This window comes from Hyla sarda, chromosome 11 (assembly GCF_029499605.1).
Source record: "Hyla sarda isolate aHylSar1 chromosome 11, aHylSar1.hap1, whole genome shotgun sequence".
In the NCBI taxonomy this organism is placed as follows: Eukaryota; Metazoa; Chordata; class Amphibia; order Anura; family Hylidae; genus Hyla; species Hyla sarda.
In genome coordinates, this window is record NC_079199.1 from 72,930,514 (window position 1) to 72,944,835 (window position 14,322).

General features: G+C 43.6%; 1 protein-coding gene across 2 annotated transcripts in view; it reads right to left on the reverse strand.

Moving 5' to 3' along the window:
* The window catches only part of BAZ1A (bromodomain adjacent to zinc finger domain 1A), a 353,746-nt gene that overhangs the window by 20,112 nt on the left and 319,312 nt on the right, over positions 1–14,322 (reverse strand). For both annotated transcript variants that reach the window (XM_056545400.1, XM_056545399.1), the window contains exons 22-24: positions 6,194–6,286; positions 5,532–5,779; positions 1,194–1,360 (exon numbers count right to left, since the gene is read on the reverse strand). In XM_056545400.1, the coding sequence (XP_056401375.1) occupies positions 1,194–1,360; positions 5,532–5,779; positions 6,194–6,286 (508 nt within the window). The remainder of the gene's footprint in view (positions 1–1,193; positions 1,361–5,531; positions 5,780–6,193; positions 6,287–14,322) is intronic.

Consider the following 14,322-nt stretch of genomic DNA (forward strand, 5'->3'; position numbering starts at 1 on the left):
CCATCAGTATGACATGGGGGAAATCAAAGAACAAAGTAGTGACAATAGCAGGGGAGAATCACAACTTAGATTAGAAAAAGCTGGCCGGCACTGCCAAGCTTCCCGTGACTCCTATGTGAACCAGGTCAGTCTCATAACAGTTAGTGGTGCTCAATTACTTATGAAAACGAAGAGTATCCAGAATCCAAATATACAAAGAAAGGAGGAATGGCACTCACCGCTTACTGTAATTTCTTATCTTTTATTCTTCATAAAGTGCAGGTGCTTTAAAAAGGCATTTCACCCAGCCGGGTGTGGACGCCAGTGCGCGTGCTACAGGTAACAATTGTTTCGCTCTGGCTTGAGCTTCAACAGACCTTCCTTCTGTTGAAGCTCAAGCCAGAGCGAAACAATTGTTACCTGTAGCACGCGCACTGGCGTCCACACCCGGCTGGGTGAAATGCCTTTTTAAAGCACCTGCACTTTATGAAGAATAAAAGATAAGAAATTACAGTAAGCGGTGAGTGCCTTTCCTCCTTTCTTTGAATAGCAGGGGAGAGACAGAATAGATGAGGGGGAAAAGGAAGTAATTGGGAGACAGGGACAAAACAAAGCAGACACACTGACTAGCAATAATAGCCAACAGGACACAAGATAGAAAGTGGGGGGTTCCCCATCAGCCTGGGACGACGGTTCAGTCACGCAACAGGGCGCGGTATTTCGGCATCTCTTGAAAAGACAACCAGTAAAACCATATGTTAACTGCCCAGGATTTCCATAATCCATTGAAGTATGGAGGGGGTTCCAGAAGCTTCCACAGGCCTTGGATACAGGCTCTTGTGGCACTGAACAGATGATGCAGGACAAAAAAAAACAAAACAGTAAGTCCATGACGGAATGTCAGAATGGTGAAGGAGAAAGACGGCAGGGGTGAAAGGAAGGAAATTCATCAAAACCTGTCCAGAGGAAAAACTGCTGAGTTGCCCATAGCAACCAATCAGATAGCTTCTTTCATTTTTGAAAAGGCCTCTGTAAAATAAAAGTATCTGATTGGTTACTATGGGCAACTTTTCCTCTGGACAGGTTTTGATAAGTCTCCCCCCTCCAAAGTCTGTAAAGAAAGTTCTAATCAGCTGCTATGAACAACAAGGCCAGTAAATGCAGCTAAGTGTGTTTAGGTAACACATACAAATACCCATTGAACAATTACTGACCTTTCTTTGGACACATCAGTCTCCTCATCTTCATTTGTTGATTGCTCTTGCACATCTTCTAACAGCTCTTCTTCATCACTATCCACTGAATGTCTCTTACGATTAGGCCTGTGGGTCCTTTGTCTAGGTCTACACTCTGGACAGAACCAGTCACCTTGAGGAATAAACTGAGCATGAAAAAAAAAAAAAAAAAAATATATGATAATCTGTCGTCTTCCAAACTGTGAAGTTGCTTCTGTCATATACACTTTCCTAAAACACTTTCATTATTTGAACTGCATCTGCTTCACTACAAAAGGAAAAGTACTAAAAAGTAGGAAAAGTACTAAAAGAAAATCTGAGATTGTTCCTGGATTAACCCATTGTTAAAAAGGTTGCCTGGAATCACTTTTTCTCTCTTTTTAAACAGATGTCAGGGTAATGTAAAAAATAAGGACGTATTCTCCTACCCCAAGATCCCACGGCTTTCTTGCCTATGCTCCTAGTCCCTGGTCCTCAGCTACTTTCTACTTCCTGAAGACGCCCTTGGCCAGCTCAGAATAATCACTGACTGATGCAGGACACCACTGTCGTGGTAAGTGACTGGCTAAGTTGGCACGGCCGCTGCAGGGCACTAGGGAAGGTAAGTATGGCTTTTTCATTTTTACACAAACCCCACAACACTGTAAAAAAAAAAAAAAAAAATCTCATCATAGGACAACCACTTTAATATAGACCTATGACTTGCAGAAATGATAAATCTACTGACTGCCAAAAAGTAGTCCATCAATAGGCATTTGTACCCCCAAGTTTTTGTCTACTCTGGCTTAGGGCTGCTCTTGTTTGCAGAAGCAATTCAGAAAATGAAAGCATACCAACAATTATCAATACTTCTATTATTAAATTTACAATATACTGTATATACTCGAGTATAAGCCGACCCGAGTATAAGCCGAGACCCCTAATTTCAACCCAAAATCCCAGGAAAAGTTATTGACTCGAGTATAAGCCTAGGGTGGGAAATACATCATCCCCCCCTGTCATCATCCAGACCCGTCATTAACATCCTCATCATCATCATCACCGCCTGTCATCATCCAGACCCTCATCATCATCACCTGTCATCATCCCCTTGTCATCATCCCACACATCCCCCCTTCATCATCCCCTTGTCATCATCCCCACCCCCCTTCATCATCCCCTTGTCATCATCCCCACCCCCCTTCATCATCCCCTTGTCATCATCCCCACCCCCCTTCATCATCCCACACCCCCCCTTCATCATCCTCTTGTCATCATCCCACACCCCCCCTTCATCATCCTCTTGTCATCATCCGCCCTCAGTGGTCTTCAACCTGCGGACCTCCAGAGGTTTCAAAACTACAACTCCCAGCAAGCCCGGGCAGCCATCGGCTGTCCGGGCTTGCTGGGAGTTGTAGTTGTGAAACCTCCGGAGGTCCGCAGGTTGAAGACCACTGCGGCCTTCGAAATCATCCAGCCCCCTCTCACCCACTTTAGTTCTGTACAGTACTCACCTCCGCTCGGTGCTGGTCCGGTGCTGCAGGACTGTCCGGAGAGGAGGTGGTCCGGTGGGATAGTGGTTCCGGAATGCTATCTTCACTGGGGGCGCCTCTTCTCCGCGCTGCGGGCCCGGAATAGAGGCGTTGCCTTGACAATGACGCAGAAGTACGTTGGCAATGAACGTACCTCTGCGTCGTTGTCAAGGCAACGTGACTATTCTGGGGCCGGGCCCGAAGCGCTTAGAAGAGGCCTCCCCGGTGAAGATAGCAGCCCGGAACCACTATCCCACCGGACCACCTCCTCTCCGGACAGTCCTGCAGGACCGGACCAGCGCCGAGCGGAGGTGAGTACTGTACAGAACTAAAGGGGGTGAGAGGGGGCTGGATGATGTCGAAGGCCGCAGTGGTCTTAAACCTGCGGACCTCCGGAGGTTTCAAAACTACAACTCCCAGCAAGCCCGGACAGCCGATGGCTGCCCAGGCTTGCTGGGAGTTTTAGTTTTGAAACCTCTGGAGGTCCGCAGGTTGAAGACCACTGCGGGTGGAGAGTTCACTCGAGTATAAGCCGAGGGGGGTGTTTTCAGCACGAAAAATCGTGCTGAAAAACTCGGCTTATACTCGAGTATATACGGTAAGTTCCATGGTATAGTTCCTATTTATATAGAATGCCAGCTCTACTGCCAAAATTCAGAACTTATGTCAAAAGATTCTTCAGGGAACATTTAGGCTTTGTTCATACGGGGGAATGTCCACACAGAAAATCTCAGTGTTGACATTCCCCTGCCAGCGGAGCGCCGGCAGAACAGGTCAGTGCTAAGACCGCTTGATCTCATAGATGGCAATGCATTTACATGTGGACACCACAGAAAGCATAGACACGTCTATTCTTTCTGCGGACAGCAGAATTTAAATTTCCACGCCGGATGTTTCCGGCACGGAAAATTCTGCTATGTGAACAGCCCAGCAGAAGCCTATTGAAATCAATGGGACTCTTCTGGGGCTGCAGAATCTCCGTGCAGAATTCCATCGTGTGAACATAGTCTCAAGCCTCATCTGAACACAGGCCTGAACTTCAATGCCTGTACTCATTTTTTAAATTATAAAAATAAATAAATATTTTTTACATGTCACCGTGATGTGTCAGATTTTGAGTGGTGGAGGTCAGAGTCCCCCAAGCTGAGCCTTATTCCAATTCATTTATGGACTTTCTGTGAATTTAAACACCCCTCAGGCTGCTCTACAAGCAGAAACTGGATGTTTTAGGGATCACGAGTCTCTGCACCTGGACTTTACTGATTAAAGCTGTGTAGTAGGCTCTCTACGTAACATGATTTATACTTTAGTTTTAATGAGAGTGACCCTTTAACATAATTTTTGCTATTGCACTCCTTGGTAAATGAAAAACATTTCTAATATACTTTGTTTAAAAAAAATGAAGTTTTCTATGTTTTACTTGTGCTTAAAAAAGCTCAAGAGCACATTTTCCCCCAACTCATACACAGACTTTGGACCAAAGTCCAAACACAGGAAGTGCAGCCTGGAGTGCTGGGGGGGTGTCCAGCCTCATCCAATCATAGCTCCTCTCACACATAACTGCCATATGCTGTTGGTTGGACACCCCCCCCCCCCCCCACCCCTCAGCACTCCAGGCAGCACTTCCTGTGTTTGGACTTTGGTCCAAAGTCTGTGTATAAGATGGGGGGAAATGTGCTCTTGAGCTTTTTTAAGCACAAATAAAACATAGAAAACTTCATTTTTCTAAACAAAGTATATTAGAAATATTTTTCATTTACCATAAGGAGTGCAATAGCAAAAATTAGTTTTAATGAGAGTGCCCATTTAAATACAATAACTCAAAAGAGGCCTGGACTCGCTGGACAGGGACATAATATTACCACTTTAATGGTGCGGCCTCGCCTGGAATATGCTGTTCAGTTTTGGAAACTGGTTCATAAAAGACATTATAGAGCTGGAAAGGGTACAGAGACATGTAACTAAACCAATAAGGGGCATGGAACATCTTAGTTATGAGGAAAGATCAAAATAATAATGTTTATTTAGTCTTTAGAAGAGATATAAGGGGATATGATTATATACTTATTTAAGTATATAAATGGCCCATTCAAAACATATTAAGAAAATTTGTTTCAGTTAAAAACCCCTTCAAAAGACAATTGGCACCGTCTCCTTCTGAAGAAAAAAAGAAAGGTTTAGTTTCCAGGGGGCGACAATCCTTCCTGACCATATTTCTAGAACAGTCTGCCTCAGGAACTGGTCACATCATAAACAGTTAAAGGGGTATTCCAGGCAAAAACTTTTTTTTTTATATATCAACTGGCTCCGGAAAGCTAAACAGATTTGTAAATTACTTCTATTAAAAAATCTTAATCCTTTCAATAGTTATTAGCTTCTGAAGTTTTCTGTCTAACTGCTCAATGATGATGTCACGTCCCGGGAGCTGTGCATGATGGGAGAATATCCCCATAGGAGCTGGACAGCTCCCGGGACGCGAGTCATCAGAAAGCAGTTAGACAGAAAACAGAAACTCAACTTCAGAAGCTAATAACTATTGGAAGGATTAAGATTTTTTTAATAGAAGTAATTTACAAATCTGTTTAGCTTTCCGGAGCCAGTTGATATATAAAAAAAAGTTTTGGCCTGGAATACCCCCTTTCTTCAAAACAGGGTTAAATACATTACTAGAACAAAATAACATTAATGCATATGCAGAGACATAGCATCCCCTTCATCCTCCCATACCCCTTCCCTTTACCTCTTTGGTTGAACTTTATGGACATAGGTCTTTTTTCAACCATACTAACTAGGTAACTCAAATTACCTTTAGCTTAGGCCTCACACAATAAATATGGTGCCCTCTCTCACAGCCGTCACACAGGATCATACTTTCATTATCTCCTTTCTTGCGGCAAACCTTGCATCTGGCATTACGAATTGATCGGGACCACAGGATGCTGCGATCCAACGTGGATAAATGGAGGAAGATTTGAGATAAACTACCAGATGAAAGTAAAGATTCTCGCCAGCGGTCCAGCACTGTTTTTAGAACACGACCACTGTCAATAGCATCTACAATAAGATAAAAAAAAAGTTGAGTCAGCATTTACTGTTGCAATTTGTTAGGTTAACTATTGTTATGCCTCAGGCTCCTTTCACACTACCATTTTCGTCTGGTAGGTGACGTCCATTAGGAAGATAGCGGGAGAAAAATTTGTGCATGACATGTCTTCTTCTCCCGCTATCTTCGGCCACAATAACGGGAGTTATAACGGACGTTCGAGGAATCCCATTCAAGTTAATGGGATCCTCTTTGGCCGTTATAACTCCCGTTATGCTCAGTTATAATAACGGACGTTAATGGCAGACAAAGTAGAAAAAAAAAGCCATTAATGTCCGTTTGTAATGGAGCAACTTTACAGTGTGAAAGAAGCCTCAGTTTTAATAAGTTTCCAACATTATGCATAAGCTAATCATATTACTGACCATCTACGTCACTGGTTTGATCTTCATCTTTCCTTTTTTTGTCATCCTTCTTTTTATCAAATTTAGAGTTCTTCTTATTATCTTCAGCATCACCTATACATCAGATAACCAAAAATGATGAGTCTTTGTGGTCATATCTATTGCTTATTATTTTGTCTTCTCTAATTTAAACAGTTCTGCTGTATTAGGGCACAGATATAATATTGATGCCTATGTAATTTAATCTATTGTTTGAAGGTCTCAACCCCTTAAAGATGCCTGACTTATATGTACGTCCTGGTGAGCTGGAATATTTACGTCCTATACATAACCGTGAGCATCGGAGCAATGCTCGGGTCATGCGCGGCAGGTCCCGGCTGCTAATAGCAGCCAAGGAGCCGCTGGTATTGGCGGACATCCGCGATCGCATGGATGTCCGCCATTAACCCCTCAGATGCCGTGATCAATACAGATCACGGCATCTGCTGCATTGCGGTCACTAAAACAGATCGGATCACCTGCAGAGCTGCCGCAGCGATTCGATCGTCCAGAACAGCAAGACGGAGGTCCCCTCACCTGCCTCCGCTGCCCTCCACGGGTCTTCTGCTCTGGTCTGCGATCGAGCAGACCAGAGCAGAAGATGACTGATAATACTGATCAGTGCTGTGTCCTATGCATAGCACAGAACAGTATTCACAATCGAATGATTGCTATAAATAGTCCCCTATGAGGACTATTAAAGTGTAAAAATAAAAGTAAAAAAAAAATAAAAGTAAATAAAATGTGAAAAAAAACCCTCCCCCAATAAAAACGTAAATTGTCCCATTTTCCCCCCGAAAAGTGTAAAAAAATTATTTTACATATTTGGTATTACCGCGTGCGTAGATATCCGAACTATTAAAATAAAATGTTAATGATACCGTAATTGTACAGCAACAAAACGAAACCTTTCAAAATTTGCAAAACTGCGGTTTTCTTTTTAATTTCCCCACACAAATAGTATTTTTTTGGTTGCGCCATACATTTTATGGTAAAGTGAGTGATTGCATTACAACGGACAACTGGTCACGCAAAAAACAAGCCCTCATACTAGTCTGTGGATGAAAATATAAAAGTTATGATTTTTTGAAAGAAGAGAAAAGTGTTCCAGCTCCCCGGAAAATCATAAGGTATTCATGAAAAATGTATTAAAAGTCCAAAATTTAATTAGTCCATATTAAAATCCAAACAAAAACACCCAGTGCAGATAAAAACTCCTCAACGCCGACGCGTTTCGGACTAACAAGTCCTTAGTCATGGCAAGGAAAAGGTATACATCTTAGCATTATATACCCCATATCAAGAAAACACACATGGTTTGAGAAAACCTGATCCGCCTCTGGAAGTCGGCGTCTGCCGTCATTTCCTGGGCGGATACACTTTTGCTACTTGGACATGAACACTTCTATATGAAGGCGAATGATTTTGGTGGTTCTCGTGCTATGTCAGGTCTGACCAGACACATTGCCGAAGTCCATGCGGGGGATACAAGATATATCCAAGTAATTGGTATTGAGCGTGTGCCCCGTCCTCAAAGAGGGGGGGGGGGGGGGGGGGGACTGGTCACATGCGGTACTCAAGAAGGAAGCCTTCTGGATACTTAGATTGGATTCTCGCTACCCGCAGGGGTTAAACTTCCGCAATGACCTTTCATATTTTTATTGATTATACTGGCTTGACTTTTCTAAAAGTTTTTGATTGGTACGAGTCATTAAGTTCACTTATGTATTTGTATGCCTGTTTCCTCTAAGTGTAATGAATTTATTAGATATGAACATATATATACACACAAAATCCCCTTTTATGATTTTTTACCCCAAAGGGGTTAATGTCCAAGTAGCAAATGTGTATCCGCCCAGGAAATGACGGCAGACGCCGATTTCCAGAGGCGGATCAGGTTTTCTCAAACCATGTGTGTTTTCTTGATATGGGGTATATAAGGCTAAGATGTATACCTTTTCCTTGCCATGCAAGGACTAGTTAGTCCGAAACGCATCAGCGTTGAGGAGTTTTTATCTGCACTGGGTGTTTTTGTTTGGATTTTAATATGGACTAATTAAAATTTGGACTTTTAATAATTTTTTCATGAATACCTTATGATTTTCTGGGGAGCTGGAACACTTTCTCTTCTATTGCTATATCGAGGATAACGGCCTGACCTTCTCCTTGCTCCTGGATACCAACGACAAAGTGCTTGTCCAACAACTAACGTGTTACAAGCGGTGAGCTGGCTATATCTCTTTTTGACTTTATTCACATGATTTTTTGAAGGCGAGGAGGAAAAATGAAAAGGTAAAAAAAAAATTGTCTTGGGCTGAGTCCTCAAGGGGTTAAACTAAAGGAAGTTAAACTGTTGGGGACGAAGGGCGTAAGCATACGCCCTTGCGTCCTGGTACTTAGGGACGAAGGGCGTATCCATACGTCCGTGGGAATTTCGGTCCACGCCGCGCGCCAGGCAGGGACTGGACCGGGGTGACTGCTGATATCTATCAGCAGGCACCCCGTGCAAATTCCCTGGGGGGGGGGGGGTCATTAGACCCCCCCCATGTCGGCGATCGGCGCAAATCGCAAGTGAATTCACACTTGCGTTTTGCGCCAATTCCGGGTCATTACGGGTCTATGGTGACCCGGAATAGAAGGAGGATCGTGGTTGTCTAAGACAACTACGATCCCCCTACAGCGATAGGAGTGAGGTGGCAGGGGAGCCACCCCTCCTATCTCTGCTATTGGTGGTCTAGACGCGACCACCAATAGCAGATCAGGGGCGGAGGGGTTTACTTTCGTTTTCCCCGTCCTGCCCACCCACAATAGGTGGGGCAGGACGGGGAAAACGACGGGGACCGAACTTCGAAGGTCCACTTACCTCTCCGGAGGCTGCGGGCGACGGTGATCGGCGGGAGGCGACAGAGATCGGCGCGTGCGGCAGAAGAGGACGGCTCCCTTGATCCTACGGAAGCCGGTAAGTTGCCTAGCAACATCTGGAGGGCTACAGTCTGAGACTGTAGCCCTCCAGATGTTGCAAAACTACAACTCACAGCATGCCCAGACAGCTGTTTGGGCATGCTGGAATATGTAGTTTTGCAACAGCTGGAGGGCTGCAGTTTGAGACCACTATATAGTGGTCTCTAAACTGTATCCCTCCAGATCTTGCAAAACTACAACTCCTAGCATGATCAAACAGCTCTTTGCTGTCTGGACATGCTGGGATTTGTAGTTTTGTAACATCTGAAGGGTCACAGTTTGGAAATCACAGGGCAGTGTTCTATAAACTGTAGCCCTCCAGATGTTGCAAAACTGCAAATCCCAACACGCTGAAATAGCAAACAGCTGTCACACCATGCAGGGAGTTGTAGTTGCGTAACCTCCAGCTGTTGCATAACTACATCTCCCAGCATGCCCTTCGGCGATTAGTACATGCTGGGAGTTGTAGTTTTGCAACAGCTGGAGGCACACTGGTTGGAAAATACTGTTAGGTAACAGAACCTAACTGAAGGTTTTCCAACCAGTGTGCCTCCAGCTGTTGCAAAAGTACAACTCCCAGCATGCACTGTCCGTGCATGCTGGGAGTTGTGGTTTTGAAACAGCTGGAGGTTTGTCCCCCATGTGAACGTACAGGGTACATTCACACGGGCAGGTTTACAGTAAGTTTCCTGCTTCAAGTTTGGTCTGCTGCAAATTTTTCGCCGCAGCGCAAACTCCAAGCGGGAAACTCACCGTAACACGCCAGTGCGAATGTACCCTAAAAACACTACACTACACTAACACATAATAAAGAGTAAAACACTACATATACACCCCCTTATACTGTCCCTCCCCAATAAAAATGAAAAACGTATTGTACGGCAGGGTTTCCAAAACGGAGCCTCCAGCTGTTGCAAAACAACAACAACCAGCATTTCTGGACAGCCACTGACTGTCCAGGCATTCTAGGAGTTAAGCAACAGCTGGAGGCACCCTGTTTGGGAATCCCTGGCGTAGAATACCCCTATGTCCACCCCTATGCAATTCCTAATTTAGTCCTCAAATGCGCATGGCGCTCTCTCACTTCAGAGCCCTGTCGTATTTCAAGGAAACAGTTTAGGGCCACATATGGGGTATTTCCGTAATTTACCCCTTATGAAAAGGAAAAGTTGGGGGTTACACCAGCCTGTTAGAGTAAAAAAAAAAAAAAAAAAATGTTTACACTAACATGCTGGTGTTGCCCCATACTTTTTATTTTCACAAGCAGTAAAAGGAAAAACAAAAAAACAAAATTAGCACCGCAATTTCTCCTGAGTACGGAATTACCCTATATGTGGGCGTAAAACGCTCTGCGGGCGCACAACAAGGCTCAGGAATGAGAGCGCACCATGTACATTTGAGGTCTAAATTCGTGATTTGCACAGGGGTGGCTGATTTTACAGTGGTTCTGACAAACGCAAAAACATAAATACCCACATGTGACCCCATTTTGGAAACTACACCCCCCACGGAACAAGGGGTATAGTGAGCATTTACACCCCACAGGTGTTTGATGACATTTCATTAAAGTTGGATGGGAAAATGAAAAAAAAAAAAAATTTCACTAAAATGCTGGTGTTACCCTAAATTTTTCATTTTCACAGGGGAAAATAGGAAAAAAGCCCCCCAAAATTTGTAACCCCATTTCCTCTGAGTAAGAACATACCCCATATGTGGAAGTAAAGTGCTCGGCGGGCGCACTACAATGCTCAGAAGAGAAGGAGCGCCATTGGGATTTTGAAGAGAAAATGTGTCCGGAATTGAAGGCCACATGAGTTTACAAAGCCCACATAGTGCCAGAACAATGGACCCCCCCCCCCCCCAACATGTGACCCCATTTTGGAAACGACACCCCTCGTGTAATGTAATAAGGGGTACAGTGAGCATTTACGCCCCACATGTGTCTAACAGATTTTTGGAACAGTGGTCCGTGAAAATTAAAAATTTTATTTTTCATTTGCACAGTCCACTGTTCCACAGATCTGTTAAACGCCAGTGGGGTGTAAATACTCACTGCACCCCTTATTAAATTCTGTGAGGGGTGTAGTTTCCAAAATGGGGTCACATGTGGGGGGGGGTCCACTGTTCTGGCACCACAGGGGCTTTGTAAACGCACATGGCCCCTGTCTACCATTCCAAACGAATTCGCTTTCCAAAAGCTCAATGGCGCTCCTCCTCTTCTGAGCATTGTATTTTGCCCGCAGAGCATTTTATGTCCTAACATGGGGTATTTTCCATACTCAGAAGAGATGGGGTTACACATTTTGGGCAGCATTCTCTCCCATAACCCTTTGTAAAAATGGTAAATTTGGAGAAGAAACTGCACTTTAGTGAAAAAAAAAAGTTTTCTTCATTTACACATCCGATTTTAACGAAAAGTCGTCAAACACCTGTGTGGTGTTAAGGCTCACTGGACCCCTTGTTACGAGCCTTGAGGGGTGTAGTTTCCAAAATGGTATGCCATGTGGGGTTTTCTGCTGTTCTGGCACCATATGGGCTTCCTAAATGCAACATGCCCCCCAAAAACCATTTCAGCAAAATTCACTCTTCAAAATCCCATTGTTGCTCCTTCCCTTCTGAGCCCTCTACTGCGCCCGCCGAACACTTGACATTCACATATGAGGTATTTCCTTACTCGAGAGAAATTGGGTAACAAATTTTGAGGCTTTTTCATCTATTACCACTTGTAAAAATTCAAAAACTGGGACTACAAGAACATGCGAGTGAAGATTTTGAATTTTGATTTTGAATTTTCTCCTTCACTTTGCTGCTATTCCTGTGAAACACCTAAAGGGTTAACGAACTTACTGAATGTCATTTTGGATACTTTGAGGGGTGCAGTTTTTATAATTGGGTCATTTGTGGGGTATTTCTAATAGGAAGGCCCTTCAAATCCACTTCAAACCTGAACTGGTCCCTGAAAAATTTCGATTTTGAAAATTTTGTGAAAAATTGGAAAATTGCTGCTGAACTTTGAAGCCCTCTGATATCTTCCAAAAGTAAAAACATGTCAACTTTATGATGCAAATATAAAGTGGACATATTGTATTTGTGAATCAATATATAATTTATTTGGAATGTCTATTTTCCTTACAAGCAGAGAGCTTCAAAGTTAGAAAAATTCAAAATTTTCAAATTTTTCATCAAATTTTTTTATTTTTCACCAAGAAATGATGCAAGTATCGACAAAAATTTACCACTACCATAAAGTAGAATATGTCACGAAAAAACTATCTCAGAATCAAATTTATAAGTAAAAGCATCCCAGAGTTATTAATGCTTAAAGTGACAGTGGTCAGATTTGCAAAAAATGCTCCCGTCCTTAGGGTTATAATGGGCTCCGTCCCCAAGGGGTTAAGGGGAGATTTATCAAGCAGTCTTAAAGGAGTACTCTGGTGCAGAATATTCCTGCTCCGTCCTGCAAAAAAAAAAAAAATGAAAATAAACCATCACTCACCTTACTGGGTTCCCGCGGAGCACCACTATAGCTGATCGGTCCCCCGGTCCATACCTCCGTGTGAACGAAGCGTCACATGGCGCTCAGCCTATTATGGGCCGAGGCAGAACATCGCGGCGACCGGCGATAGGCTGAGCGCCATGTGACGCTTTGTTCACACGGAAGGATGAAGAAGATGGACCGGAGGACCGATCAGCTGTAGTGGCGCTCCGCGGGAACCCAGGAAGGTGAGTGATGGTTTATTTTCATTTTTTTTTGCAGCCCGGGCAGGAGTAGTCTGCACCAGAGTACTCCTATAAAGATTCTCTGTTTTGCCAAAAGCAACCAATAAGTGCTTAGCTTTCATTTCACCATAGAAATATGAGGAATAAAAGCTGAGCACTGATTGCTTCTACGGGAAACAAAAAGGACTTTTTGTACACACTGTAAAATCCCTTTTCTGGTAGCCTTCACTAGGGGGAGGCAGCACAGGAACAATGAGGATATGCTGTCGACAGTAGGTTAAAAAAAAAAAAAAAAAAAAAAAAAAAAATTGGGCTCCGAGCTAATCAGTTAGTCCCAGAGCAGGAGAAGTCAAATAAACCAGAAAAGATGTCAAACACCAGACGAAATTTTTTTTTAAAACACCTCCACCAGGCAAAGAACCTGGTAAGGAAGCTATGTACCCCAATGAAAGCTACAAGAAAGAGATTTTATGGCGACACAGGAAGCATAGGACGTCCTAAAGCAGTCCTTGGTGTGGGAAGAAAATCAGCCGCCAGAGGAGGATATTAAACTGAAGTCTGAACTGCTGCCGCCCGCAGGACTCTGCGGCCTAAACGCGCATCTGCAGAAACATAAGTATGCGAAAAGGTATACATAGACATCCAAGTGGCGGCCTTGCATACCTGAAGGGCTGAGGCCTGGTGACAACCCACTGAGGACACCCCCAGGGATTGAATGGAGTTGCCTGTGACCAGAAATGGAGAGGCCTTCCCCTTGCAGCGGTAGGCTTCCCAGATGGCAGACAGGATCCAAAAAGAAATGGTCACCTTGGAGGCACATTGTCCCTTAAAGGGGTACTCCGGTGAAAACCTTTTTTCTTTTAAATCAACTGGTGCCAGAAAGTTAAACAGATTTGTAAATTACTTCTATTAAAAAATCTTAATCCTTCCTGTACTTATTAGCTGCTGAATACTACAGAGGAAATTCTTTTCTTTTTGGAATTCTCTCTGATGACATCACGAGCACAGTGCTCTTTGCTGACGTCATTATAATAATAATAACTTTATTTATTGTTGTCCTTAGTGGGATTTGAACCCAAGGCCCCAGCACTGCTAGGCAGCAGTGCTAACCACTAAGCCACCATGCTGCCCTTAGCATACATCTGCTGTGCACTGTTGCTAAAATGGACAGAGATGTCAGCAGAGAGAACTGCGGTCGTGATGTCATCAGTGTTCCAAAAAGAAAGGAATTTCCTCTGTAGCATTCAGCAGCTAATAAGTACTGGAAAGATTAAGATTTTTTAATAGAAGTCATTTACAAATATGTTTAACTTTCTGGCACCAGTTGATTTAAAAGAAAAGGTTTTCACCGGAGTACCCCTTTAAGCCGACCATCTGGGAGGACAAAAAAAAAAATAAATAAATAGGGTGAGCACCTTAAGGTCGAAATG